We start from the raw sequence: 27,698 nt of genomic DNA on the forward strand, positions 1-27,698 counted from the left end.
TCAAAGCAATATGTACAAAACACCCCCACACTTGTTTTTAACCAATTCCCAAAACAATTCCAAAGCTCATCTATTCCCAAAGGTTGGGCACATCATGGTTTTTCAAGTTACATGGCTTGTAATGAGCTGCAAAATCATCAAGAAAAAGGTCAATAAGGCTCAAAGGGGATAACCAATGGAATACATGCAAGGTAAGTCAATTTGGCCAAGTGGCTAAAATCAAAAGAAGGCCTAAATTATATCAAAAGTGCATGTGAATAGATGACATCAAAAAGAGTCAATTCAAGCTCAAAAATACCTACAAACATGAGTGAATCACACAAGAAAGAAGATAAGCTCAAATCTCACTAAGGCATGCATTCTACCAATTAATGATCCACAACCTAATCATCATGAAAAACTAGCTAAACTCAAAATGCAAGAAACACAACTATGAAGTTATGAAACTTCCAACTAAGAATGGCAAATGAAAAGATGCTCATAAGAATGAAGTCTCTAAAAGCAAGGGAATCCAATGAAAAATATGCTAAGGTGATGAATCCATATTTTGACTGATATTTTAGCATAATTCTAACACAAATGATAAGAAAAATGTATAAAGGAAGCAGAAAAACTTAGAAAAAGAGAAGGAATTGAATTTTGTTTACATATGTAGTTATTTTAGCAATTGTAAAATTTTTGCTTAGGAATTAAGTTTTTAATCTTGTTTTTGTAGGAATAAATTGAGCAAGGATCATATTCATGGAGGTTTGATGACAAGGAAGAGGAAAGAAGCAAGTCTGGACTCCAAAAACTCAAGAATAAGAAATTGCAGACTGGGAGTGATCACTATTGTCAGTGAAAGTGATCACTTCAGAGCTCAAAGAAGAAGTGAAGCCTGGGCGTTACCACTTTTATCATTAAAAGTGATAGTTCCAGAGAGGCAAAATATCAGGAAAGCTCTGCGTAACCACTATTGTCATCAAAAGTGATCGTTCCAGAGAGCCTTCAACTTGGCGAGCTGCGCGTAGTCACTTTTATCAGAAAAAGTGATAACGCGCAACTACCTTGGCTCTGCGTTGTCACTTTTATCATCAAGAGTGATAGTTCCAGAGAGCTCTCAATATCAGGAAAATGCGCGTGGCCACTATTTCTGGGAAAAGTGTTAACGTGCAATCAAAAACTCTCTGCGTAACTACTATTTCTCATAAAAGTGATGACGTGAAGATCTGGAAAATTTTATAAATACCAGAAGTGATCCGGAAAAGGGGGATTCTGTTCATTTTCAGTTTTTTTAGTTAGTTTCTGGTTAGAGGAAGTGAGAGAGAGGAGTGGGGATTCAGATCTTGGAGCTTCACGAAGAGGAATTGGAGTGGAGCAAGCTTCCATGGTGTTTCTGAGTTTCTTCTTCTCTTCTTCTCTTTCTTTTTCTTCTTCTGCTGCCATGGCTGTGTAATTCGTTCATAGCTAGGGATTGTAGATCTGAAATGAACATGTTGAATTGATTTGGATCTGGATTTCAAGCTTTGAATAGATTGAATGATTGATTCTGAACTTCACGTGGAAATTGAATGGAAATTTGATTAACTAAATTCAGAAGAACCTTTGTCAATGAAAATTGAATTTGTTCTTCAGATCTGAACCAATCACCGAGATTTTAGTTTTCTTAGGGATAAGGAACTTTGATCTTGCAATCTTTTGGTTTCTTACACTTAAAGCAACATTGAATTGAATTAGATCTAAGGAATTAGAATGGTTTAATTGAATGTTAGGTTCATTGAGTTAAGGAATTAACCTCTGAATAGTATAATGTGAAACTGATTGTCATTCTTTCCAATTACTTGTTAATTCAGAACTTTATTGATTAAACATTGAAGTTTTGGTGAAGCAATTCCCTAGCTATGGTTTCTCCCTCTGTTATCACATAACTGTGTGTTCATTGTTTTGTTTTCTGCAAGTTCATTTTACTTTTAATTGTTCCAGTTTGCTGTTATTAGATGTTACCACTCTCCTTACAATTTTGAAAAAGCTTAAATGGTTATAATTCTATGAAGTGATACTTGAATCTAAATTCCCTGTGGAGACGATATTTGGATCTTAAATTTACTCATCACTTGCTGCAATCCTAGTGCACTTGCTAGTGTAGATTGCTAACAACATAAGGACTACTCCCTCCCCCCACACTTAAAACACACATTGTCCACAATGTGGGAAAAGGAAATATAAAATACAAAACATGCAAACAATCTAAGAATAGAATGAAAACTATATATGAGAAAGTAAAGGAAACTATAAGGAAAAGAAACAAAGATCAAAGAACACAATGCTCCAAACTCCAAGTGCCTAAGAAGACACATCCTCCATCAAAGTAGGCTCCACTAAGGATAGATCAACTATGTTCTGAGCCGGCTCCACTGGTCTACTCTCCTGGAATAATTTCAGCTAATGACCATTGACTTTAAAAGTCCTGCTGGTAGCTTCATCCTGAATCTCAACTGTACCATGGGGAAAAACATGAGTAATCACAAAAGGTCCATCCTATCTAGACCGAAGCTTACCTGCAATCAATTTCAATCGAGAGTTAAACAATAACACTTTCTGGCCTACAGAGAACTCTTTCCTCAGAATATGTGTATCATGAAATCTCCTAACTTTCTCTTTATACAATCTAGAATTCTCATAGGCTTGGAGGCGTATTTCATCAAGCTCCTGAAGCTGGAGCTTCCTTTCAATTCCAGCATGCTCAAGTGCTATGTTACAACTCTTCACAGCCCAATATGATCGATGCTCAATTTCCACCGGAAGGTGGCATGCTTTACCAAACACCACTCGAAATAGAGACATGCCTAATGGTGTCCGATAAGCTGTCCTCTGAGCCCAGAGAGCATCATCCAGAAACTTACTCCAATCTTTCCTATTCGGGTGCACTAATTTCTGCAACAGGTGCTTGACTTCCCTGTTGAATACCTCAGCTTACCCATTAGTTTGGGGATGATATGGTGTAGCAACTCTGTGTGTGACCCCAAACTTCTGGAACAAGGCTGCAATGGTCCTGTTACATAAATGACTTCCCTGGTCACTGATGACAGCCTTAGGTACACCGAACCTGCAAAAAATATGAGTACGGAGAAAATCCGAAACAACTTTAGAATCATTAGTTCTAGTGGCCTTTGCCTCCACCCATCAAGACACATAGTCAACAGGAAGTAATATATAAGAGTATCCAGCAGAAACAGGAAAAGGACCCATAAAATTGATGCCCCAAACATAAAAGATCTCACAGAAAATAATGGGCTGCTGAGGCATCTCATGTCTCCTAGTAATAGTCCCTCCCGCCTTCTGGCATATCTCACAGCTCTCAGAAAATCTGGCTGCATCTCAGAAAATGGTAGGCCAATAGAATCCGCTGTCCAAAGCTCTCCTGGTTGTCCTCTGCGGTCCAAAATGGCCACCTACAGATGTGCCATGACAAAAATACAGAATGTCCTGAAATTCGTGGTCAGGAACACATCGACGGATGACCTAATCATTACAAAATTTCCACAAATATGGATCATCCCAGACATAATATTTAGCATTACTTTTCAATTGATCAATCTGGGATCTAGATGCATCAGGAGGTACAACAGAAGTAACCAAATAATTCACAATATCAGCAAACCAGGGAATAGAGTCTATTGAGTTCAGAGCAAATAAATAATCATCAGGAAAACTATCATGAATAGGTAAAGGGTCTATAGTCCCTTCAATACGACTCAAATGATCAGCAACCTGATTCAGAACACCACTCTTGTCTTTTATCTCAATATCAAACTCCTGCAGAAGAAGCATCCATCTAATCAATCTAGGTTTTGCATCTGGCTTCTTCAGTAGGAATTTCAGTGCAGCATGATCTGTAAAGACAGTTATCTTGGAACCAAGCAAATAAGAACGAAATTTATCTAATGCGAACACTATAGCCAGGAGTTCTTTCTCAGTGGTGGTATAATTTATTTGGGCTGCATCGAGAGTTCTAGAGGCATAGGCAATAACATGAGGAAATTTACCGACTCTCTGAGATAGAACAGCTCCAAGTGCATAGTCAGAGGCGTCACACATCAACTCAAAGGGGAGCTCCCAATCTGGTGGCTGCATGATAGGTGCTGTGGTGAGTCTCCTCCTCAACTCCTCAAAACCCTCCTTACACGAATCAGAGAATAAGAATGGTACGTCTTTCTACAGAAGACTGGACAGCGGCAGTGCAATGGTATTGAAATCTCTGATAAATCGCCTGTAAAAACCTGCATGTCCAAAGAAAGAACGCACCTCCCGAACAGATGCGGGGTGAGATAGAGAGGAAATAACATCAATTTTTGCCTTATCGACCTGTATTCCCTTCTCAGAAATAAGATGTCCTAAAACTACACCTTCTTTTACCATAAAATGGCATTTCTCATAATTTAACACGAGGTTAGTTTCAACACATCTCGCTAACACCCTGGTTAAGCTATGCAGACATGAATTAAATGAAGAACCGTAAACAGTAAAATCATCCATAAACACCTCCATGCAATTATCAATTAAATCAGAAAAAACACTTAACATACACCTTTGAAAAGTGGTAGGTGCATTGCATAGGCCGAATGGCATCCTTTTATAGGCAAAAGTGCCAAAAGGACAGGTGAAAGTGGTCTTGTGCTGGTCCTCAGGAGCAATATGAATCTGCATGTAGCCAGAGAAACCATCCAGGAAACAATAATGGGATTTACCTGCTAACCTCTCAATGACCTGATCAATGAATGGGAGAGGGAAATGGTCCTTTCTAGTAGCCTGGTTGAGTCGCCTATAGTCAATACACACTCTCCATTTGTTGGCGACTCTGGTGGCAACCATCTCATTATCCTGGTTCTGCACCACAGTAATCCCAGACTTCTTAGGTACCACTTGGACAGGTGACACCCATGTACTGTCAGAAATGGGGTAGATGATCCCAGCCATCAGTAGCTTGGTCACCTCCTTCTTCACTACATCCAGAATGGTAGGATTGAGTCTTCTTTGGGGCTGCCTCACTAGCCTAGACTCATCCTCCAAGTGAATCCTGTGCATGCATACAGCTGGACTGATCCCAGGAATGTCACTCAAGCTCCAACCGATGGCTTTCTTGTGCACCTTCAGGACTTGTACCAACTTCTCTTCTTGATCCTCCAGAAGGCTGCTGGATATAATTACCGGAAACCTCTGCTGCTCTACATCCAGATAAGCATATTTAAGGTGATTTGGCAGAGGGCTCAACTCCAATGAACTTGGCTGCTGCTCTATAACTGATAATGGAGACTGTGGGGCTGTAGCAGCGATGGGTATCACAGAATCTGGATCTGCACCTGCAATGGAAGGCAAAACAGCAGAAGATATGGCAGTATTAATCTTAGCACAAATGGAACAAATGCCACTATCACAGGTGCATCCTGGTAAAGCATCTAAATCTAAATCTAAGTCTGAAAACTGAGACAAGTCAAAATATGAATCTACAGCAATATTGATACTAGAATCAAAAGCAGAATCAAAATCAGAATCAATTACATGAACTGTATCAAAATACAAATCAAAATTTCTATCTACTACATTAATAAGAAAAACAGAAAAATCAGAACAGTCAGAAAGTATCGAATGGCTCTCAGCCGGATGTCTCATGGCATCAAAGATATTGAAATGAACTGTGTCATCTCCAAACTCCATGGACAGTGTGCCAGTATGGACATCAATCTTTGTCTTCGCAGTCATCAAGAATGGTCTACCCAGAATCAAGGTCGAATTCTCATCCTGCATATCAAGAATGTAAAAATCAGCCGGAAAAATCAGTTGGTTAACTTTTACCAACACGTCTTCGAGCACTCCTAAAGGCTGAGCTGTGCTTCGGTTTGCTAATTGGATAATCACGCTGGTTGGTTTCAAGTCTCCCAAACGCAACATCTTATATACGGCTGAAGGCATAACATTGATAGAAGCTCCCAAATCCAGCAAGGCACTAGCAAAAGAGGACTCTCCAATTGTGCAAGGAATGGAGAAAGTTCCTGGATCACCACATTTCTGTGGAAGGCTTGACTGGGACAAGGATGAAACTAGCTGGACATTCCTCTTCTTTAAGTTCCTCTTATAAGTACAAAGCTCCTTCAAGAATTTCGCATATCGAGGAATCTGTTTGATGGCATCCAGCAGAGGAATATTAATATCTCCACCTTCTTGAAGGTATCCAGCAACTCTTGGTCCATTTCTATTTTCTTTTGTGGAGGAACTCTGGTTGGGAAAGGAAGGGGAATCTGGTGATGTGGTAAATTATCTCGGACTCCCTCTTCACTTCCACTACTTTTACTGGCCTTTCGGATTAACTACAGGCTGCGAAGAAAGTGCTGCAGAACCTTGCTGTTGTAAATTATTCACTGAAGTTGCCAGCTGCCCAATTTGGGTCTGTAAGTCCTGAATGGTGGCTGAAACGTTCTGCTGAAACTGCAGACTTTGAGTGGCCATTTGACTCATCAACTCCTCCAAAGAAGGTCCAATACTGCTAGGCTGTGGAAGAGGTTGTTGTTGAGCCTGATTCTGCTGTGCAGGCTGTTGTTGTTGTCTCATAGGAAGAGGCAGGTACTTTGGTTGCTGCTGCTACACAGGGTGATGTTGTGGCTGGTGGTATGAAGGGTGTGCAGACTGCTGCTGGTACACATATTTCTGCTGTTGCTGTGGTGCTGGTGGACCATACCTCAGATTGGGATGACTTCTCCACCCTGGATTGTATGTAGGGGAGAAAGGGTTATATTGCTGAGGTTGTTGCTGATGACTCTGGTGAGGAAGGTGTAAGCCTGCTACCAAATGAGAAGGTTGGGCTGTCTCCTGTAGCTGAGGGCAAGAATTAGTATAATGGTCACCTGCACAAATGCCACACGTCTGCTGGATCTGTGGAATTGCCTGGCCCATGGCTAATTGCCTCACCAAAGAAGTCAGTTCTGTAAGCTTGTTTTCCAGCCTTTGGTTATCGACTACAGCAACGCTGCTTGTGGATGCCTCATGTACAGCTCTAGTGGTAAGATTTCTGGAACTAAATTGCTGAGAATTTTCTGCCATGTTGGAGATCAAATATCTTGCAGCTGCTGGAGTCTTGTCCATCAGAGCACCTCCACTGGCTGCATCAATCATGCTGCGCTCCATAGGCATCAATCCTTCATAGAAATATTGAATCAAAAGCTGCTCATTTATCTGATGGTTTGGGCAGGTCGAACACAGCTTGTTGAACCTCTCCCAGTACTCATATAAACTCTCTCCTTGCAGCTGTCTAATGCCACTAATCTCCTTCCTTATTGCTGCTGTTCTAGACGCAGGGAAGAATTTTTCTAAAAATCGCCTCTTCATGTCGCTCCATGTACAAATTGGTGTTGGCTGCAGGTACAACCAGTCCTTGGCTATGTCACATAATGAAAATGGAAATGCCTTCATCTTGACGAAGTCCTCTGGCACATCCACTGGTCGCATGGTAGAACACACCACATGGAATTCCATCAAATGCTTGTGTGGATCTTCTCCTACAAGACCATGAAATTTAGGAAGTAAATGAATAAGACCAGACTTCAATTCATAACTTGCTACTCCCTCCTGTAATTGTGGTATCTGAATGCATAAAGGTTGATGTCCAACATTAGGGGCAGCAAGCTCCTTCAAGGTTCTCTCTTGGTTGTTTGCCATGTTGCTTGTTTGTGAAGTAAACTGACTATGAGTAGTGTTGTGCTCTTTCCTCAATTTCAAAATCTTCAATCTTGTCCTCTCTATCTCAGGGTCAAAGGAATGTAGTATGCCTGGATTAGATCTAGTCATACAAGGTTAGGGTCACAAGGAACAACACACAAATCCTGAGTGCACAGAATTAGTTAACAAAGCAAGTACCATCAAAACACAAGCAATGGTTGAAGTGAGACCGTGATAAATCCCCAAATGGTATAGGATAACACCACAAAAATTTTCAGAATTTTTGGAATTGATCTGACATGGAAACTAGAAGCCTAAAGTCAAGAAAAATAGGTCAATAAATGCTTAAAAATAAAAAACTTTTAGAAAACATGCGATTTTTGAAAATTGGGGAAACCTCAACCGGCAAAGCGGGTTGCAGTGAGTAGTGGAAAAAATCATGTGTCTCTTTTAAGTTATGACACTTTTAAGTCATGTGTCGTGGAAAAAATTCTGACACTCCTAGCAAAAGTTATGACACTTTTAAGTTGCACAAAATTTTTCTTCACCACCAAGGTGTATCTCTTTCTCTACAAATGATTTTTCAATTCTACCAACTCTACACACTAATATACACTAAATGTAATGTGGACACAAAAATTCAGGCCAAAATTTGACCATTTACTATTTTTTTGGAATTTTTTAAAATCAGTGAATAGTGGATGAATAGTGCAGGAATAGTGCAAGTCAGCAATTCACCATGCATACACTAAACTGGTTTCTACTAGTCCTCTATTTTCAGCATGTGTAAACTAAACTGCAACTTACACAAAATGCTATCACAGATCTATTGAACCTAGTCACACACACTCAAACACGAATTGAAGTACAACACCTATATATCATGCAATACAAACACAAGCAACATGAATCATAACAGAACAGAACAGAACACACCATATCATATGCAACTGAACAATTCATGAATCACAAATCACAGAACTACAATTGGATAACATAATCAAATGCATACGAACTATACTGGATACAGGACACTACAATACACAATTACAGAATTCAGAAAACAGAATTTACAAAATTCACAATTGAACTACACAAACACAGAATACAGAAAACACAATGCACCATTGAGTCAAAACAATACGAAATGCATCCCCGGCAACGGCGCCAATTTTGATAGCCATGTCGCAGTGGTATCAAAAACTACTAAATTCCTCACAAAAACATGCAGTTCAGGGAGCAACCTAGGTCATATCTCACAAGGATGCAATTGTACATTGCTCTAATCTCAATCATGCATGAAAGGTTGTATGTTTGGGGGTTTAAATGCAAAAACTAAATTACAAAATTAAAATGCAGAAAATGAAATTACAGAGAATGAAATCGCAGAGAATTAAAATGCAGAAAATGAAATTGCACAGAATTGGAACCGAAAATTAAAATTGAAATCCAGAGCACAAAAATCCAAAACTAAGATTGAATGAAAATTGAATTTGTTTAAATCTCTTCTGCACAACAAACAATTAATCAATTGATTGTTATACGATTAAGAACAATGCACAATTCAATCGAACAATGCTTCTATACAATCGTAAAAATGTGAGATCGGAAAACAAACTCGGAGCATCAAAAACGTCTTGAACAAATGCGATCTGGAGTTTGGCAATGAAATTGAAGGGAGAACATAGCAGAAATCATCTTGATTTTGTAGAATCTTAAACGTCTTTCAGTTGTAATTGCAAAGGCATACAAATTCAGAATGGAAAAATGCAAGAAAAGAAGAAGAATGGTAAAAAAAATTGAGAGATTCTATTAGAAGCGGGAAAGGTATTGCAAACTGAAAAATACAAAAATGAATCAAAAGTCCTTCCCAATCAGCCCCTGATCTCTATAAATACTAATCCTAAAAGAGCAAAAACCGAGTGGGCCAAAGTTGGGCCGAAATTAAATACAAACGAACTGCAAAACAAAAGCAAAATAAAAACTATACAATAGTCAACTAAAAGTCTAAACTTCTAAAATTCGTAGAAAATAGCTCCGGACTCAAAACAGCACGATCCAGATATCCAAATTAAAGCCCCGGAGGAAAGGAATCCAATGCAAAAAGAATCAGCCAAAAAGAATACCTACAGAAAAAGTTATGGTCAAATTAGTAACCAAAGGTCAGAATAGAAAATATGAACAAAAGTATATTATTTACGAAAATTCCTAATTATCAAGATAAATGCAAAAACATATTAAATGGAAGAAATAAGGGAATGAAAAGTCATGCAAAGGATGCAATAACACTAAAAATGTGGGAACAAAATATGAGCTATCAGGAGCCAACATTTTTCCTTGTCCCTTAAGGAAAATGGAAACAATCTTAATCTAATTGCATCTTTGCTAACTCCATTGATCCTTATGGTATCACATAACTGCAGAAAATTAGAAATATGCAAGTTAGGATCATCTGAAATTAAACCAGAAAATTGATCTTGTTGAACTAGGTGAAGTAAGGCAGGTTTAATCTGAAAATGGTTGGCTTGAATGGTTGGTCTGACAATAGAAGAACTGTATCCATGTATATTAGGTACTCCATAGTCTCCTAAAGTCCTTTGTCTATGTGGTTCAGCAATCTTTGCTTCTGAATTTACAGGTGAAGTTGGAGAATTAACTTGTTTTTCTGCTGAGTTTGGTGAAGAAGGTGTAAACTGTGAATTCTGCTTCTTTTTAGCTGAGCTCTCTGCCCTTAATTCGTTCCTTATCCTTCTCAAAGTTCTGTCTATATCCAGATCAAATATAAGAATAGATTTGTCTTTATTCTTTCCACGCATATAACACAAGGAAAACTAAAGACAAACACTAATACTTGAAATTTGATTAGAACACAGAGCAATGGAGTGCAAAGAAATTACAATCAAAATATTCTTCAAGAGCTAAAAAAGATAACCTATATTCATTTAAAAACAAAACAACAATGCAGTATTACAAAAATTAAAATAATAACAGCTAATATATGTAAAATAACTACCAAAACTTAATACGAAATTGAACTATCAAACAGAGCTGAATTAAAACAAAAAGTAAGTGGTACAATCTAGCTATCCTCTAGTTACTAATGATGTTAAAAATTAAAATTCCCAGCAACGGCGCCAAAAACTTGTTACACGCTTTTTATCGCAACACTTAAATGGTGTAATTTCACTACTAACAAGTGTACTAGGTAATTGTAGCAAGTTATAAAATGTGGAAATCAGATCGAGTCCCAAGTATCATCCTCTAGGATCTTATTTTTAATCACCAATTCATAAGATAATAACCATTTGCACCAAACAATTCATTGAACAGATTTCAATATGCAAGAAAGTAAAATTCAAAATTAAGGAAATGAGAAATTGTTAAAAACAGAATGTTAACTTGTACTATTAGAATGAATCACGAATGGAGGAAAGTTAGGAATTTATTTCACTAGAATATCAATATCAATTCAGTTATGCCTCTGAACATTCAAGCATTTGATTGATTGACAATCGGTTTCTCTTTACAATAACCAAAGATTGATTCCTCAACTCATTGGTCCTAATATTCAACCAAATCTCCCTAATTCCTTAGGCCAAATTTAGTTCAATATTGCATTACGAATTAGAACCAAAAGATTGCAAAACTAAGACCACTTATCCCTAAGAAAGTCAAGAGTTTTGGTAATTAATTCAAATCCAAGCAACAAACCCAATTTCTATTAGTAAAGATTACACTTTGATTAATCAATTGAATTTCTATTCAAAGATCAAGTAAACACAGAATTAATCCCTCAATCAAATCAAATACTCAAAGTTCAGAGTCAAAACGAAATCAATATATTAATTCTAGATCCATAAATCCCTAACAAAAGAGTTAGAAACACATTATAATGAAATGGAGAGAAGTAAGAAGAAAAGAAGATGAAAAGCAGAGAGCCATCTCAATAACTTTGCCTCTCTCCAGATTCCTCTAGCAAGGAAGAACAAAAGCCGCTCCTCTCTTCTCCCTCTGACTTCCCTTGGAAGTTAAAACGGTTACAAAAATGAATACAAAAACTAAAATTGACAAAAAGACCCTATTTCTAAGTTTCTAATTCCTATTTATAGAGCTCCTCTAATTCTTCGACTTGACCCTTGAAATTCTGATAGTTAGTTGTTCCCAGGTGTTCTAGAGTCTTCTAAAAGTGATACAGAAGCTCCAAACGTCCAGAATTGGCAAGAAGAAGAAGTTATAAAGTTGCAAAAATCTGCGCCAAAACACACAGTGGCTGGAGTAAAGGTGCGTAGATGCGCGCCTTGGCTGCATGTGATTTGTGTTTCCACGCGCTTAGCGCCAAGGCTGCAACTGTTCTGCGTTGCCACGCGCAAAGTTACAGTCTAGACTTTACTTGGATGCTCAGTTCCGCATTGCCACGCCCTGCACTATGAGTTGCAACGCACTCTTGCGCGCCAAGGCTTCAAGTGATGTGCGTTTCAACGCACAACACTCCAATTAATGCTTCTTCTATGTGCTTAGCTTTGCGTTGCTATGCCATCTGCTATGCGTTTCCACGCTCTGTTGCGTGCCAAAGCGCCAGGTTATGTGCGTTTCAACGCAATGACAGTTATCCAGGTTCAGTTGCTGGAGTGTTAACATGCATCACTCAGAATAGCCACGCAGACCCAGTGCTGTATTTTGTAAAAAATCCTAACCTATCTATCGTCTCCTGTGCACACATTTCAATGGAATAAAAACTTTGATATATCGAGAAAATTTTAAGAGTTTGTTTGAGAGTTAATTTTTTTTAAGAGGGGGGAAAAAGTAGAAGACTTGTGTGATAATTATCCTTATTGAGTTTCTAGATGAAAAGGGAAGAATTTCTAAATAATAATCACATGTTTTTAAGTTTTTCCAATTTGGAGAGTTTTATATTAATTCTTCTTCCTCCTCTATTCTTACCTTTCAAACTCTTTCTTTTTCTTTACTTCAAAACTTCTAAATAAAGCTTAAGTATACAATATTTTTGAGAAAATAAGATATATTTTATTTTCTTTTGAATTGAATAAAAATTGCTTCCGGAGTATATAATTTATGTTTTTGAAAACTATTTGATATGATTTTAGAAATATAATCCCAAAAATAATTTTCATAAAACTTCAACAAATATAGTTTCAAAAACTGAAAAATTCAATAATAGGAACATAGCAACAAATATAGTAAAAAAATGTAATAGTTAAAATATTATTAGATCAATGATGATAACTGTGAATAAGGATTATGATGTACGGAAAACGTTTTAGGAACAAAATTTAAAAAAATAAATAAATAAATAGGAGTATAAAAAGGAAAGAAAGAGGGGGAGTGCAAAAAAAAATTGTTAGATCCAGTTCTAAAAGTCCAGTAACTATTGTAAGGCTTGTGGGTGGGCTTCTGTTGAGTTGGCCCATATCTGGGCTACTCAGGAGTTGGACAAGAACAAGAACCAGTGTTGACCAAAAACATAGCATCAGTATTAAAATAAAAAAAAAACGAACAAGAATCAGTGTTCCGTTATCACAAAAAGTATTTTTCAAATAATATTTAACAAAAATTATTATTAGCTTGTTTCAATTATCCGGGGCCTGTAATTTTGGAGAAAAAAGAAATGCCAATGACATTAACTGTCTTAACAAAATTCAAGTAAAAACGCAGAAATATTAAAATATTAAAAAAAAGGTAAGACAATGCTTGGTTTTTCATACTGCTGATGATAGGTGCTAAAAGAATGTGGAAGAGTCGCACAAAACGACGCACAGTAGAGGAAACTGTGAAATCATCCAATAGCATCTTGACATGTTTCCTTCCTCATATTATTATTAATATTATACATATACATATATTATTCCGTTCCTATTTTGAAAATTTAAATAAAAATATTAAAATTGAAAATGCACTTCGTTAGCCGATTCTATTGATTACGTTTATCCCCCTTCTGCGTACTGAATACAGATACATACTTGAATTGGGAAAAGAGGATTCAACCTTCAACGTTTCAATTCTCAAGTGTCTCGTTTACGAAATTTCAGAGCAGGTGAAGTACGTCTGTTACCGCACTCTTTTCTTTCCTTTATACGCAAACAAATACAATCATCCATCCATTGATCCTCATTGTTTTTTTACCCTGCGTCAAAACTTTCACTCTTAGGGTTTTACTCTTTATTTAATAATTTTGTTGAAAGGCATTGCCATTTTAGTGAAGCACCCATCCTCCTTTTAAACGGTTTCAATTAAGCTATTCTTAATTTCAAAACAGGGTTTTAATTTATGTTAATTTACACTCGGGGCAAGTGTATGTGTTGGCACAATTATTATCTAATTCAGTTGTCTGTTAATATTGTTGTTGATGTCAACCTGGTTTTTGTTCCATTCTATGTTCCCGTTTGTATTCGGTGTTGTTCATTTGTAGTATTAATTTTCGTTGTTTGATTTTATTTTTATATTTTGCATTTTGAAATTAGAATTCTGAACTAAATATTTATTTTGAATCCATTATTGGTGTTGATATTTACGTTGCCTTTATATTTTATACAAACATGCAGAGGGGCTCGGTTTGTGTCACGTGCATAGAGCAATTGCATGGTTTGGAACTGGATCAGAAATCAATTCAAGGTGAAAATTAGCAAGGTTTTGTTGTATTTGTTATGTACCCACCCTTTATCAATTTCTTCTTATAAAAAGAAATTATAAAGTTTTCTACTATAGGCAGTCATAGAATAGATTAGTAGTATGCAACTCATGACTGTCTTACAAGTTCTTTGATATGAAAGTATCTGGTAGCAATGTTTATCATCCGTGAATCCAGGCACTGCCAACTGTTGTCGGCATGGGCCCTACATAGGTCCATACAAGAATCTCATGTGCATCATATGTCGTGAATGAAGGATTTCCATTCTTATGTGGTTGTGTGATGGTTATTTGACTGAATTTAGGACTTCAGTATGTGTCAATATTGCTTGTTTTCTTTTTCTCAATTAAGACAGATACTGCTTCAAATACATATTTAGTCATCTATAGCAGCTGCCAGTTAGGTAGTTATTAGTATTGTGTGTCTGAATCTGATCTCTAGCCTTGAAAAGCAGAGTAATTGGAGTTCCTTGTTGTAAAGGAGGAATCTCAGTATGAACTTGGTTGATAATTGCGTAGTAGTGGAATGGTTTCCTTTCCCTTTCACCCCTTGGTTTAATGTTTCTTTGTTTGTCTATGTTGTTTTCAATTAAATTTTTATGGTTTTATTTCTATTTTGTGGTGTCATTTTTATATTGGATGTTGGATGTCTTTTTCATGTTAACTGATGTCATCTTGTCTCTTATCTTCTTTTTTTCTATTTATGTAGTGTGGTGATTCATACTATGAATAAGAAAACAGGGGAAAAAAATAAGGAGAGAAGTCGAAAGAACAAAAACATGAAGCCTTTTTTCTTGTACAATTAGATTTAGTGTAACATTGTTAAACTGATGCTGTACTGATCCAGTGGAGTTGAAGTCCTCACTTTTTCCTACACATAACTCTTGAATCCTCCATGACTGACTTATTAGTCTTTATTATTTTCCTTCAAAAAAAACTGAGGTTTTCCCCAATTTTTCCTTTTCTAATAAAATTTGTTGGCAACTTTTGTGTACACTGTTGCTGCCTCTCTTGTCGTGGTGCGCTATGGGATAATTGTGACACTATTTATAAAAATGAACTAGTTGATCTGTGAAGTATAAGCTTAGCCTTGGCTCTTTTACTTTTTCTTAGTTTTTACAAAAATCAGTTCAAGAGGTTTTTTTATGGAATGTTATTGAAAAAATTATTGAATTATAAGCATTTGTGCTGGTGTAGATGGATCTTGAACCCAATAATCAACCCAAGCAAGAGCGTTCAAGGACAAGATGGACAGCATCTCTTGACAAGATATTTGCAGACTTGGTTGTCAAGCAGATTCAACTGGGGAACAGACCAAACAATGTTTTTGACAAGAAAACATGGAATCACATTCGTGATGAGTTCAATAGGCAAACAGATCTTAATTTCAATAATAATCAATTGAGGAAGCATCTAGATGTTCTTCGGACACGCTTCTATAATTTGAAATCCGCTTATGATCAAAATAATGACTTTGTAATAGATGATTCCTGTTGCATAGGCTTTGACCAGTGGGAAGACCTAGGGGTAAATTCCTTACATTATAGCAATCTTTTTCTTTTCTTTATTCTCAATCTGAATTTTGTTAGGTTTGGTGTACAGGCGCAGCCTAGGCATGAGACAGTTAAAGTGAAAGATTGTCCAATATATGAGCAGCTCTGCACTATATTCATAGATTCAGCTGCTGATGGCAAATATGCCCAATCTAGTCATTATGAAGAGTTAGACAAATCTATTGGAATAGATGCCACCGGCTTTGCTTCATGTCCAGAAGCTAAGGTCTCGCATTGTGAAAATCCATCAACATCAAAATCTATTCCAGGGAATATCTCAACTGCAGAGAAGGTGACCAAGAATTCTCTAGATAGGAAGAGGAAACGGCCTTATGAAACGCAAACTACTAGTCTGGATCAAGACGCCTGCAATGCTATGGCAGAAGCCTTGTTCGATATGGTTGCTGTTTCAAGGTTAAGGGCGGTTGTTTCAAGTGTAGATGATAAATTTTCCATTACAAACTGCATTAGGGCTCTGGATGAGATAGAAGACATTGATCAACAGCTATACTTTTCAGCACTGGACCTCTTTGAGGAGGACCCTAATTTAAGGGAGACATTCATTTCTTTAAAAAGTGTCAAGATACGACTGACATGGTTACAAGGAAAGTGCAGTAAAAGTCCCTTCAGTTAGAATATATTTAAGCCATTTTGAAGTTTGCTGTAATTACATAGTCATAAAAACAACGTATAGTATTCCCTTCTTTTTGTCTTGCTGTAAGTAATCCCGTTTTAGCTCTTACAACGTTTAGGCATCTGGACTTCCATTTTCGTAGTTATTTCTTCAGATATGATTTTTACAAACCATTTAATTTGCATCTCTCTTGATATGATTATACAAACCATTTTAACTCTTGATAAAAATAAACAAATGTTTGATGAAAGTGTGAATGAAGCTTGCAATCTTCATTACACTCGCACTTTCCTTATGCAGCAATATGATACATGTTTTCATGGGGTCCTAAACATGTCCTATTAATTTGGAGTGTGAACAGATTTAACATTTCTATGACCGTGAGCAAAATTCTCACAGGGAACAACTTATTCAAAATGATATTAGTTTAAGAATTCAATTCATTTTTGAAATTATAATTCAATCCGTTTTTTAAAATTATTTTGTAATAAATTTATTAACCAAATCACTTCCTGATTTTATAAATCATTTTATTTTAAATATATCATCTTTAATTTTCTAAGAAGAATCTTAAAGAAAATTGTTAAGATAAAGATCAAACTCAATGACATTGTATATAGCAAACCTTAGCTAGTTGAATAAAACGTAGTTTTGGTATTGATATTCTCTTCAATTTTAAAGCATTCCAAACAGAAGGTGAAGGCAGTTTGCAGAAGATTTTCTTTCAAAAATAGTTTGTAATTACAAGGGTGTGACATAATTGAGAAGACATCTGTTGTACCATTGACTTCATTCAGCTGATAAAAAAAAATAACTGTTTATGTTCGCTCAAAACTAGTATCAGTGGATCATACAAATCACCTTTCCTTTGGTAATAATAACCTTTAACATGCATGCCTCAAAAAATGTAATGTGAGTTTCTTTTACATTCATCCATTAAAACTCCTCTCCTCTCCTCTCCTCTCCTTCCCTTCCCCCATGAAAATTCCTCTCCTCCGTTCATTTAAACTAAAAGGTTCCCCTAGTCATAAACTGCACCGCGTTTTATGTAAAAGAATAGTTTGCCAAGGTTTAACATTGAGCAAAAGTATAAACCAGGTAAGCCTACGAACTCCATACTAGCAAAATCTATCACTGATGAGGAGGAACTTGATTTGAGATTTCATTCTTGGAGCTCCTTGAAGCAAAATGTCAAGCACTGAATCAAAACTGAAAACTATCCTTAATCATCATCACTTTAACACTTTCAGCAGTCAAAAGGAAAACAATCATGGCATCTAGCAGGGCCATACCATAGAGAGACATCTAACTTCAGAGATTAATTATGCCTTCAGTATCTTTGTTACATTGGGTATAAAAATTTGAACCTACAACGACTTGTAAACTACTTAAGCTACTCATCCTAGCCCTCCACTAGAGTTTATTGTGCTTCTGTTATCTTTTATTTTTGGAGGAAATTATGCTTCTATTATTGATAAACAGTATATGTCAGTTATTCAAGATAGTGAAGTCCTATAAACGAACAGAAATAACACCAATGATAATAGTTCAGGCATAGTATTGGGGCTAGATACCCAACAAAATCCAATGCATACAACAGGACAATGAATAATTGCATAAAGTTAGCTAATGCCTAAAAACTTCAATTTTATACAGATAGGCAATGAAAGTGAGTGAGTGGCCTTATGACACTGATTAAAATGTAAACCAAATGAAACTATCAACGTGATTTTGACAGTTGGATTAGGTGCGTACACAGATCAACGAAATTAAACGAGTACAATAACCTCATAATTGAATCCAAAATCAGCACCACTTATTCTTAGCTTGTCTCAGTCGTCATCTTTAAATTCTCTGATCAATATCAAACAACAAACCATGGTTAATGATACGAGAGAGAAGACTTGAACACGATTGCCAGAAGTGATTAGTGACTTTACTATAATATACACTAATCTAGGCAAAGCTTAAGTATTTTTTGAAGAAAGTTATGTGATGTAGTAATTTAAGATTTCTCAAAATCGTTGATTCTCTTAGCCTCTTACAAGCTGAGCCATGCCTTGCAGCCTTATTCATATTGCAAAATGAGTTTTGATTGGAAAATTTGTCATGGTAGGCATAAAAAACTCCGTACCTACGGTCAAGGTAACGAGGTTGAATTCCAGATCCTTGACAAGTTGTGCATGTCAATGAACCAACGCCATCACAATTTATGCATCTAGATACGTCCTTCTCACCCCCACCAAGTTCTACTGTCACATTGCCAGTTCCCAAACAAAATCTGCATTTCTCTGGCATAAGTGTAACAATTTCAATCGAGATTGACCAAAAAACTATAAACAATTGAATTATCAGTTATAAAGGCAAGAAGTTTAAACTGGTAAATATATGGAATAACATACCCCCTGGCTTGCTGGAGTGCTGTGACAATCAAGTTGTTATAACTAGCGATTTTTTTCTCTTCTTCAATCTTATTAATTCTGTTCAGTTGAGTTGTTTCCCTTTTCCATTCATATGTTGTACAATATTAATTGATTGTAAATTTTCACTAACACACTCACTTATGAAATTTAAAGCTACTTGTGGAAGACACCGTAGCACTGAAAAAAGACGTATATCTCTAGGAAATAATTATTACGCGTAGACTGCAACTGTATATAATCAAGCATACTTGCCTTATGTGGAGTTGAACTGATTATATTTACAACCTTATGTAAAGCACAAATTGAACAGGTTCAATTTGGCATCCTCACAAGCATTCAAAACCTATTATATTAGTTTTGGAATTGAGGGTAATGAATGAGATTTTGTCTCATTGGAATAAATATTTGTCTAATCAATTTAGTAGGCAGAGCTATGGACATGCAATGGGAATCCGAATTGCGAGGCTCAATCCCCACAGATGCTCTCCATTTCAATCCCCCTATTCCACAGCCCTTCCTCCAGACCACATTTGGGGGTCTCATAAAAGCTGCAACTAATTTAAATTTCTAGGCAAGTGAATGCCTCCACCTCTTTTGATTCAGGGGGCGTCTGAAAGAACCTCTACAAAGCTTATTTGGGCTTATAAAGTTTATAATTCTAATAAGCTATTTTTAGCTTATTTTAATAAATTTTATTATTATTGTTTTCATATTTGCTCTCTTGTGATATATGCCTTAGAAATGCTGCACATAGAAAATTTTCCCTATAGTGTCCGAGCATCATGTATAAATTATGATTCTATGAACAATAGAAAAACAAATGATAATACTTACGAGCACCAGATCCCTCGCATGGGAAGCATGGCTGTGTGTTTTCTCGCTTAGCCTGCAATAAAGAGAAGTTGTAATCAAAACCCCACTAGAAATACCAAAACATTTGATGACATAATGAATAAATAAGATAAATGGTATAGTGTAAAGTATAAACACTTCACAGCATTATCAATTTGGGTTTCATAGAACACTGGAATGCCAATCCCCACAGCCACACTGACAACACCAACAGTTATAGCCAATACCTGTAAAACATTTGTAATGCAATAATTTAATCTCATTAAAACAACAAAAGGAAAGATACCCTTAATGCATTATTCATAAACAAATGAGTAAATATGAAGAAATAGAAGGAAAACCGTGTTTTGATCAAGGTCCAGAGCTCTAATGCGTGGATAAGATGTGGGTTTTGGTTGAATTCTATTTCCTGATGATGATGGGTTGCAGGAAGAGAGAGAGAAAGATTTAAGTTTTAGAGGGCAACAAAGAAAGGAAGAATGGAAGATAGGGATAGAAAGAGCAGGAGCTAGTGTCATTTCTCACTCCCTTCAATTCCGTTTTCTGGTATCTGAACTGAAAAGGAATCGTTTAGAATGAGAAGTGACGCAGTGAAACTCCCAACAATAGCAGAAGGACATCATCCAACCACAACCAGTGGCAGTAACGACCACATAGTCATTGTCCCACTTCCACGTGGCTATGCATTGTCATGACCATGCATTTCAACTCCTTAGCTGAACTCAGCTTATCAATTTTATTTTATTTTTTGGTTAAATGCCATCAAATTTTATCCCATCACTTTCTGTTTTTAGTTGTGAAGCCCATAGTTGGGAAAGCCTGAAACTCTAATCACAGATCATGATCCAATATGGACCATAAACAAATAAGGCCATGATCCAACAAATAACGTTGGGCCTCTAATATTTTTTTGCCAAATTTGAACCATAAATTATTTCATAAAATTTTTGTAAAATTTTGTAAACTTATAAACTTAATAACCACTTTTAAATCAATATTTTGATAAATAAAATTTGTTGTATGTACAAAATTATTAAGCAGAACAAGTTAATCAAGATTTACTCTTATACACAATTTTTTTAACATATGTCTAAAGACATATATGTCAAGAAATTAAGAAATAGTAATTTTTTATTAAAAATTAATATTTAATATTATTAATGGATTGAATCGTGTTATATTTTATTATTTTTATAAAAAATTACGATACATAAATTTTTTATTACTTGATTTTAAACGCACTTTTAAAAAGCAATATATACATATATATTATTCCTCTCTGTTTAGAGATTAATGTGATTTGGAGTGATGAAATTGGGTTTATATAGGTAACACTCTAGTTTTTATTCGGGCTCTGAGCCACCTAATGCAAGCTTACTATTAATCAGTGTGATGTATATTTATTGCATATTTCCATTTTTATGATTATATTTGCTTGTGTCATAATTACTAGCTAAGTGAGAGATTAATCTGATTTGCAGTGATGAAATTGGGTTTGTATAGGTTCAAGTTTCGTATGTATTCAAGCTCTCAGCCACTTAATTAATTGAAACTTACTATTGAATCAGTGTGATGTGTGTGCATGAAAGAAAAGGTTACACTGTAGAAGTAAAGCGATTAAACATATTAGCTTCTTTTTCATGAAGGTAAGGGACGAAAAACTTGAAGCATGTTGTGGGTAGAGAATAATAAAACAAAAAAGGTTGGGAAGAGAGGATATGTAGAAATGAGAGCGACAGGCTAACAAATAGACATTATTAGGAGGCACATGAGGGATGACCAACATTGACCATTGACGTTGAACTTTGGCAATTGGCATCATGGTACATGATATCTATATTGAACACTCGCATGTCCCATAAAATGGATAATTCATGCTTTGAGAAACGTAGAATCCAAGGCTTTTCTTCCTTTTCTTCCTAGCCCCCTCCCCTCCCTTTTTTTTCCTCTTGATGAGGAAACATCAACTTCTCCAATGTCCACATGGCCCCCCTTTTCCCTTGTTTTAATTATTTTACCTTTTATGATGTATATATTGATAGCCTTATATATAGTTATATCATCTTAGGGTCCCTTTGCCTTTCTGAAATATCCTTCAGCCTTTATTACATGAGAGTCTCTTTCTTCTCTTTCTTCTTAGCTTTTACTTTTGATGCCAATAATCTACCATGTTAATTTGTTCTCTTAGCTTTCTTGTGGTTGACAAAAACTGTCAAGACCCGTGCCCTCCACTCCACCACCTAAAGTTAATAATGATCCCATCCCAAGTGTTTCTCTGTGCAACTTCTTTCTCAAGGGACAATGCCATTGCATGCCCCCATCAAGTGCATATATTTAGATCCATGACCATTAGATATATAACTAAACGTCAACGCCATTTCAATTTGTGGATAAAAAAAAATGATTGAAAATGAAATGAGTGTCCTGCATTATACTAGTGTATACTGAAAGAGTTGAGATGCCCAACTCGGGATTTTTTAGCGATAGAAGGATCGTTGCAAAACAAATAATTCAAACGATTCATTACTCTTGCAATTTGGACACGATAATTTTTTTAATGTGCCACATCATTTGTTGGAACATATTGCACCACGCAAGATGACGCCAAAGCCATATACCACGTGATTATGGGGCTTCACAAATGACTAGTTAAAGGAACGCTTTGTATTGGAACTAAAGTTGTTAGATCTTCACCCTTCTTCTATCAAATGTATTTTCGTTTTCCCAATTTAAGGTGCACAACAGCATGTTATAGTATACATGAGAATATTCAGTTATGATAATTTTTCTGCAGATTTAATATATTTCTAAAGGGTTCGTTTAATTACAATAAATCAATGGTATTTTATTAAAAAATTCTGGAAGCTTATTTTGTTCAGTTCAGTGAACAGCCAAAAAAGGAGGTACATGCCCTTAAACATAAGATGACTGTGTTGTCCAAAACTAAATGAATGCACAGATAGAGATAGAAAGAGAGTGAGAGAGAGAGAGAGAATTGAACTATAAACCGTATAGGCAGTGGTCCAAATTCCAATTCTTTATTTCACATTTTTCAAGAAACAGTCTAGGGAGTTCACCTATTATTACGTGCTCTGCTAAATATCCATAACGAAATTGATAAAAATTTAATTATACAATATTTGAACATTAATATAATGTTACTAATGATTATATTATTGTTTTATTATGGTTTTACTTACGAAGCACAGATAGAATACATTATAATTATATTTGTCCACAAATTAACCGATATTTATTTAGTTAATTTATTCTGATTACCCACACTGATAAGATTCTCTGCTCAGATTGGGACACCCCAATGGCATGGGCATGGCTATTGAAATTTGAAGTTGTTATTTTATCATTTCGCAGATTCCCCACCGCGCACCGTCCCTCCCTAGCACACAAGTATTTAAATTGCAATCATTCTACTAAAATTCTGGCAAAATTCTCTATTCACTTCAACGTAAGAGTATTTCTTATAATAGTAACATCTACTGACTGCATTTTTAAAACACTCCAATTGCATAAATCATTGTAACATTCATACTAAAATAATACGGTTGTAATCCAATATCAACCATACTAAACAATATTAATACTTATATCTTTGCTTGAAAAAATATTTTTTTCTTAAACTTGTGTACACGTGGATAATAACATTAGTATTCATCCATGTACCCTATGAATATTTAATTCTAATGCTTAGATTTATTAGTTACACGTTTGGTAAATAAAAAAAATATTATTTCATGTCAATTATAAAAATGAAGCTCTTAAATAAATGATTATTGATATTCTGTGATTAACGAATCTGAAGCATGATCGCGCAGTAGTATTGTAGTATACCTACAAAAATAAAGATGGTAAATGACAATAGCAAGAAGTTAGGATTTTTGATTTAATATCACAATATTAAATCGTTTTTAAAGTAAAGATTAAGTCATTAAAATAAAATTTACAACTTGTGATTATAAATGGTAAGAAAGTAAGTATAATATTTTTATTTAAAAATTACTAATATATTGAATAAATGTGGGTATGAAGTGGATTGGGTAGTAAACCACGCCCTTACTTATTTCTATAAATTTTTGTAAATTAATAATCATATAACTCATTAATCTAGTAGGCATTTTTTTCTTTTTATTATAAATATTTTTGGTAATTACCTATTAAATTATGTTCCAAATATCATCCCTAGGGAATATATAGGAATTGTATATATACACATGTTTGGATAAAAAGAACTATAAGATATATATATAGAGAGAGGAAAGGATCTTCTTATATCGGTGTAAGTCTAGAAACTCTTACATTTAATCTGAATCTTTCATTTAACTTAAATCTAACAGGTTATAATTTATTACTTTACTAACTGTTACTAACCATTAGATTTAAGTTAAATTAAAGGCTCAGATTATATGTAAGAATTGGTGTAAATCTAAAAACTCTTACATCCAATTTGAGCCTTAGCCTTTTATTTAGACACGTGATATAGATGAGTTTTGTCTTTTATATAGACAAAACTTGCTAAAATGTTAGCATGTATCATCATCTCAAAGTATCATCTTTTTAGTATATAATATTATTTTAATTAAAAATAAATAAATTTGTACATGTAACGAGCAAAAGTAATAACATAACAAAAATGCTACAAATAAAAAATATTTTAAAAGAATATTATTTTAATAATTTATTTTAAAAAATACTAAAATAATATAAAAAAAAAAGTCTAATATCTATTTCAAGATCTTAAATCATTCATCAAACAGTCACATTTTATCATCATAAGTATTTTTCACATGTATATATTGAAACTGAATAAGTTTTACTATATTTTTTTACTCATTTTGTAATAATTTCTTCTATTTAAAAATATAAAATATAGTTAATATTTTGTAATATTTAAGAAAACTAATAGAAATAAAAAAATAAAATCAAAATATTTAAGTAAAAGTTAATGAATAAGTAATTAAATTCAAAATTATTTTAGATAAATATTCAATGAGCTAAAACATTTTTATGATTTGCAAAAAAAATGTTTAACTTTCTAGAATTTTTTTATAAAAAGTTGTAATTATTTTAAAAGATAAGTATCATTTTTAAATTTGATTAATAAAAAACTTTTTTTTTAGCATTCTAATTGGATTAATAAAGGTCCAGTAAAAAATTTTATTTTGTTCATATTCATAATTTGAAGTTACATATAAATAATGTGAGTTAAAAATAATTAAAATTTCAATAACCTATACATGAGTCTTGTCATGATGCAAATAAATTGATAAATTCTTTTAATTTCATTATAAAAAAATACTTTTTATGGCTTAGTTTAGATCTTAATATTAATCAATTTTATTCGATTAAGGTTAGATAAGTTGGTTGGTAAATTTTTTTCTAACTCTTTTCCTGAGCTTGACTTTGAAAACTCTAAGTATTTGAAAATAAAAAGTAAAAATTACTTTTGTTATTAGTGTAGAATTTGAATCTTTGTAATTTTCTCTTACTATGCTCAAAATATTTGGCTCTTTTTTCTATTGTAAATGTCATAAGGATTAAGAAGATGCTTTACATTATCATTATAATTGTAGTTTTATTAAGCACATTTCAGAAACTCTTAGTTGAGTAGTTTCTTTTTGTCTTTAATGAATTTTTAACCTAGGTTATTTGGGTTTCTAAATGTTAATGATAATTTATTTATAGCTTAATTATGTTTTCGGTCTCTATAAATATTGGATATTTTGTTATAAGTCCTTATAAAAGTTTTTGTTAAAATTTAGTCCCTAAAAAGTCAAGAAATTAAGATTTAATCCAATTACAATATCGACACACATAATTTTGACACTTGTACTTTTAATTTCATCAGTAATATATTTAGCACCACCCATCCAACAGTATTTTTTTATTCTAGAAACCTCAACATTGACTGTAGCATTAGCATTTGAATATGGTAGAGAATTCTTATCATATTAGGATGGGTACCAGGTTAGAGTTGGGGTGTGGATGGGTAGCAAAAAGGGGAAAAGGAGAGGAGAGGTGGAATAGCAGAAAAAGAAAAAGAGAAAGGGAATTGAGGTGTAAGATGGGTTGTCATAACCTGTTTTTTGAGAAATATCTATGAGATACTATTCAAATTTTAAACCTATATAAATCTTTAAGCAATCAAAAAGATCTAAAATTTAACTCAAGACATTAATGGAAATAAAATAAGAAATATCTCAATGATAAAATAAAGCCTCGTCATAAAAATTTGAATATATATATACATATGTAATTATCCTTTAGCATTATATCAAAGTTGCTCAATACGGAACTCAAAATATAAGTTATAATCAAAATTTACATTATATGACCAAATCTATAGCTAAATAATCTAGATTCACAACTAAGATTTAGACTAACAAAAGTAAAGTTATAGATCCCAAAAATCTTCAACCCGGACCATTCCTCAGCCAAACCCTCCAACATAAGAAATGGAGGCTATCACGTCTACTTACATACTACCGTACGATTATACCAGTACACACGTCAACACATACAAAATGCAAGGGTGAGCTTACACAACAGATAATCATAGTCATAAAATGTAGAATATAATATAATCATTCATATAGCCTAATGTATCAATAATTTTTAGCAAATCAATGCAGTAGTTTAGCTCATTCTTAGCTCATCTAATGCAACAGTTCAATTGCAACTAGTTTTACAGCCTAAGTAATCTAGAAGGAACTGGAAATATTTTAGTTTGGGAGTGAACCATCCTGATATCTGGATCCAAAAAAAGCACAACTCAGTGTTTTCCTATTGTTACATGTCTAACTACCTAAACATGTAACTCAGCTCTGGAATGATGTAAGTTAGCATAATGCAACACAACCATATATTAACCATTTTAACATATTATGTCATAACATTTCAAACACTTGTCCCAGACATAAACAGTTTTATAACATTCATAGAATAATAGATGACCCCATCACAAATACTATGTGTTCTACTATAAAGTTTGTCCATACATCAACCTATTCTTAGCTAAAACAAGATTTATGTATAAATATCATAATATCCGAGTGAATAACAATGTCATCTAGAGTAAGCTCTCCTTACCTAGAACTAAGCTTTCTTAGATCTCACTCCTCGTATGTCCCAAAAAGAGAAACAATGCACAAGAACTTAGATCTCCTTACTAGATCTGGGATTCTGGATGAAATAGACATTCACACTTGGATCGGGAAGAAATTTGCTTTGAGAAGGTTTCTCTGAGGGGAGAAGGTGAGAGAACAAAGAGAAAATGAGAGGAGAAAGTTGTCCGGTGAGAAATGAATGTTTTATGAATTAAGGTTCTTTAAATGCCCGTCCAGATCCGTGCACTCTCGCTTAAGCGAGCCAACATCTTGCCTGGGCGAGGCCATCCTCATCTAGATGAGAAAATCAAATAGTGGAACTACTTAGCATTTTGCTATTCTCACGTGCAGAAGCGACATTCTCGTCTGAGCGACCAGCATCTCGCATAAGCAAGAGGTATTCTCACCTAAGCAAGAGTAGGTTTAGAGAGTTCCTCATTTTTCTTACGACTCCTCACTAGCTCATCTCACCTAAGCGAGGTCGTTTCTCGCCTAGGTGAGATCCCTCCTTGCCAAAGTGAAAGGGCAGTTGGGACAGTCTTACCCTATCTTGCTTGAGCGAGATCACTCTAGAATGTCCAGTACAACATGACTCATTCTCGCTCAAGCGAGGCATACCTCGCTTGAGCGAGAAACCTTGCATTCAGAACTCCTAATTTTTTCCAGAATGAGGCAATATAAGTCCTCTAATATAACCCCTATGTTAGCATACATATAAAACACTTAACAATTAATCACAGAACCCCCCACTGCTAATTACATCAAACAAAACAATCACACA

The 27,698-nt window shown here is 34.7% G+C and overlaps 2 protein-coding genes and 1 long non-coding RNA gene across 4 annotated transcripts; 2 read left to right on the forward strand and 1 right to left on the reverse strand.

Annotated features, from left to right (window-relative positions):
* The first annotated feature begins 6,687 nt into the window (after positions 1 to 6,687).
* Positions 6,688 to 19,344, forward strand: LOC113846376. Its single transcript, XR_003501675.1, has 3 exons — positions 6,688 to 6,701; positions 6,951 to 6,953; positions 18,941 to 19,344. It is a non-coding gene; the product is annotated as an uncharacterized LOC113846376 (long non-coding RNA).
* LOC113846374 (L10-interacting MYB domain-containing protein-like) lies at positions 13,594 to 16,643 on the forward strand. 2 transcript variants are annotated; one of them, XM_027474549.1, is made up of 3 exons: positions 13,594 to 13,741; positions 15,526 to 15,861; positions 15,937 to 16,643. In XM_027474549.1, exons 2-3 carry the CDS (start codon positions 15,532 to 15,534, stop codon positions 16,519 to 16,521), a joined length of 915 nt encoding a protein of 304 aa, XP_027330350.1. In that variant the 5' UTR covers positions 13,594 to 13,741; positions 15,526 to 15,531; the 3' UTR covers positions 16,522 to 16,643. The 2 variants fall into 2 exon arrangements, with proteins under 2 accessions (XP_027330350.1, XP_027330351.1); XM_027474550.1 differs by having other exon boundaries at positions 13,729 to 13,741; positions 15,532 to 15,861.
* LOC113846375 (protein SPA, chloroplastic) lies at positions 17,296 to 20,438 on the reverse strand. The gene is made up of 6 exons (XM_027474551.1): positions 20,138 to 20,438; positions 19,940 to 20,023; positions 19,779 to 19,830; positions 18,656 to 18,812; positions 18,309 to 18,375; positions 17,296 to 17,730 (listed from the first exon to the last, which is right to left on the reverse strand). The coding sequence occupies exons 1-5, from the start codon at positions 20,312 to 20,314 to the stop codon at positions 18,354 to 18,356; spliced, it is 492 nt and encodes a 163-aa protein (XP_027330352.1). The 5' UTR covers positions 20,315 to 20,438; the 3' UTR covers positions 17,296 to 17,730; positions 18,309 to 18,353.
* Positions 20,439 to 27,698: the final 7,260 nt, after the last annotated feature.

This window comes from Abrus precatorius, unplaced genomic scaffold (genome assembly GCF_003935025.1).
Source record: "Abrus precatorius isolate BTA unplaced genomic scaffold, Abrus_2018 Scaffold8, whole genome shotgun sequence".
NCBI classification, from domain to species: domain Eukaryota; kingdom Viridiplantae; phylum Streptophyta; class Magnoliopsida; order Fabales; family Fabaceae; genus Abrus; species Abrus precatorius.

Bases quoted from the DNA above. Each gene is read 5' to 3' on its own strand.
- LOC113846374 (XM_027474549.1), top strand. From the start codon at position 15,532: ATGGATCTTGAACCCAATAATCAACCCAAGCAAGAGCGTTCAAGGACA. The intron at 15,862-15,936 runs GTAAATTCCTTA...TTTGGTGTACAG, and splicing joins ACCAGTGGGAAGACCTAGGG to GCGCAGCCTAGGCATGAGAC.
- LOC113846375 (XM_027474551.1), bottom strand. From the start codon at position 20,314: ATGACACTAGCTCCTGCTCTTTCTATCCCTATCTTCCATTCTTCCTTT. The intron at 20,024-20,137 runs GTTTTCCTTCTA...AATGTTTTACAG, and splicing joins TGGACCTTGATCAAAACACG to GTATTGGCTATAACTGTTGG. The intron at 18,376-18,655 runs GTACGGAGTTTT...GATATTGATCAG, and splicing joins CCTCGTTACCTTGACCGTAG to AGAATTTAAAGATGACGACT.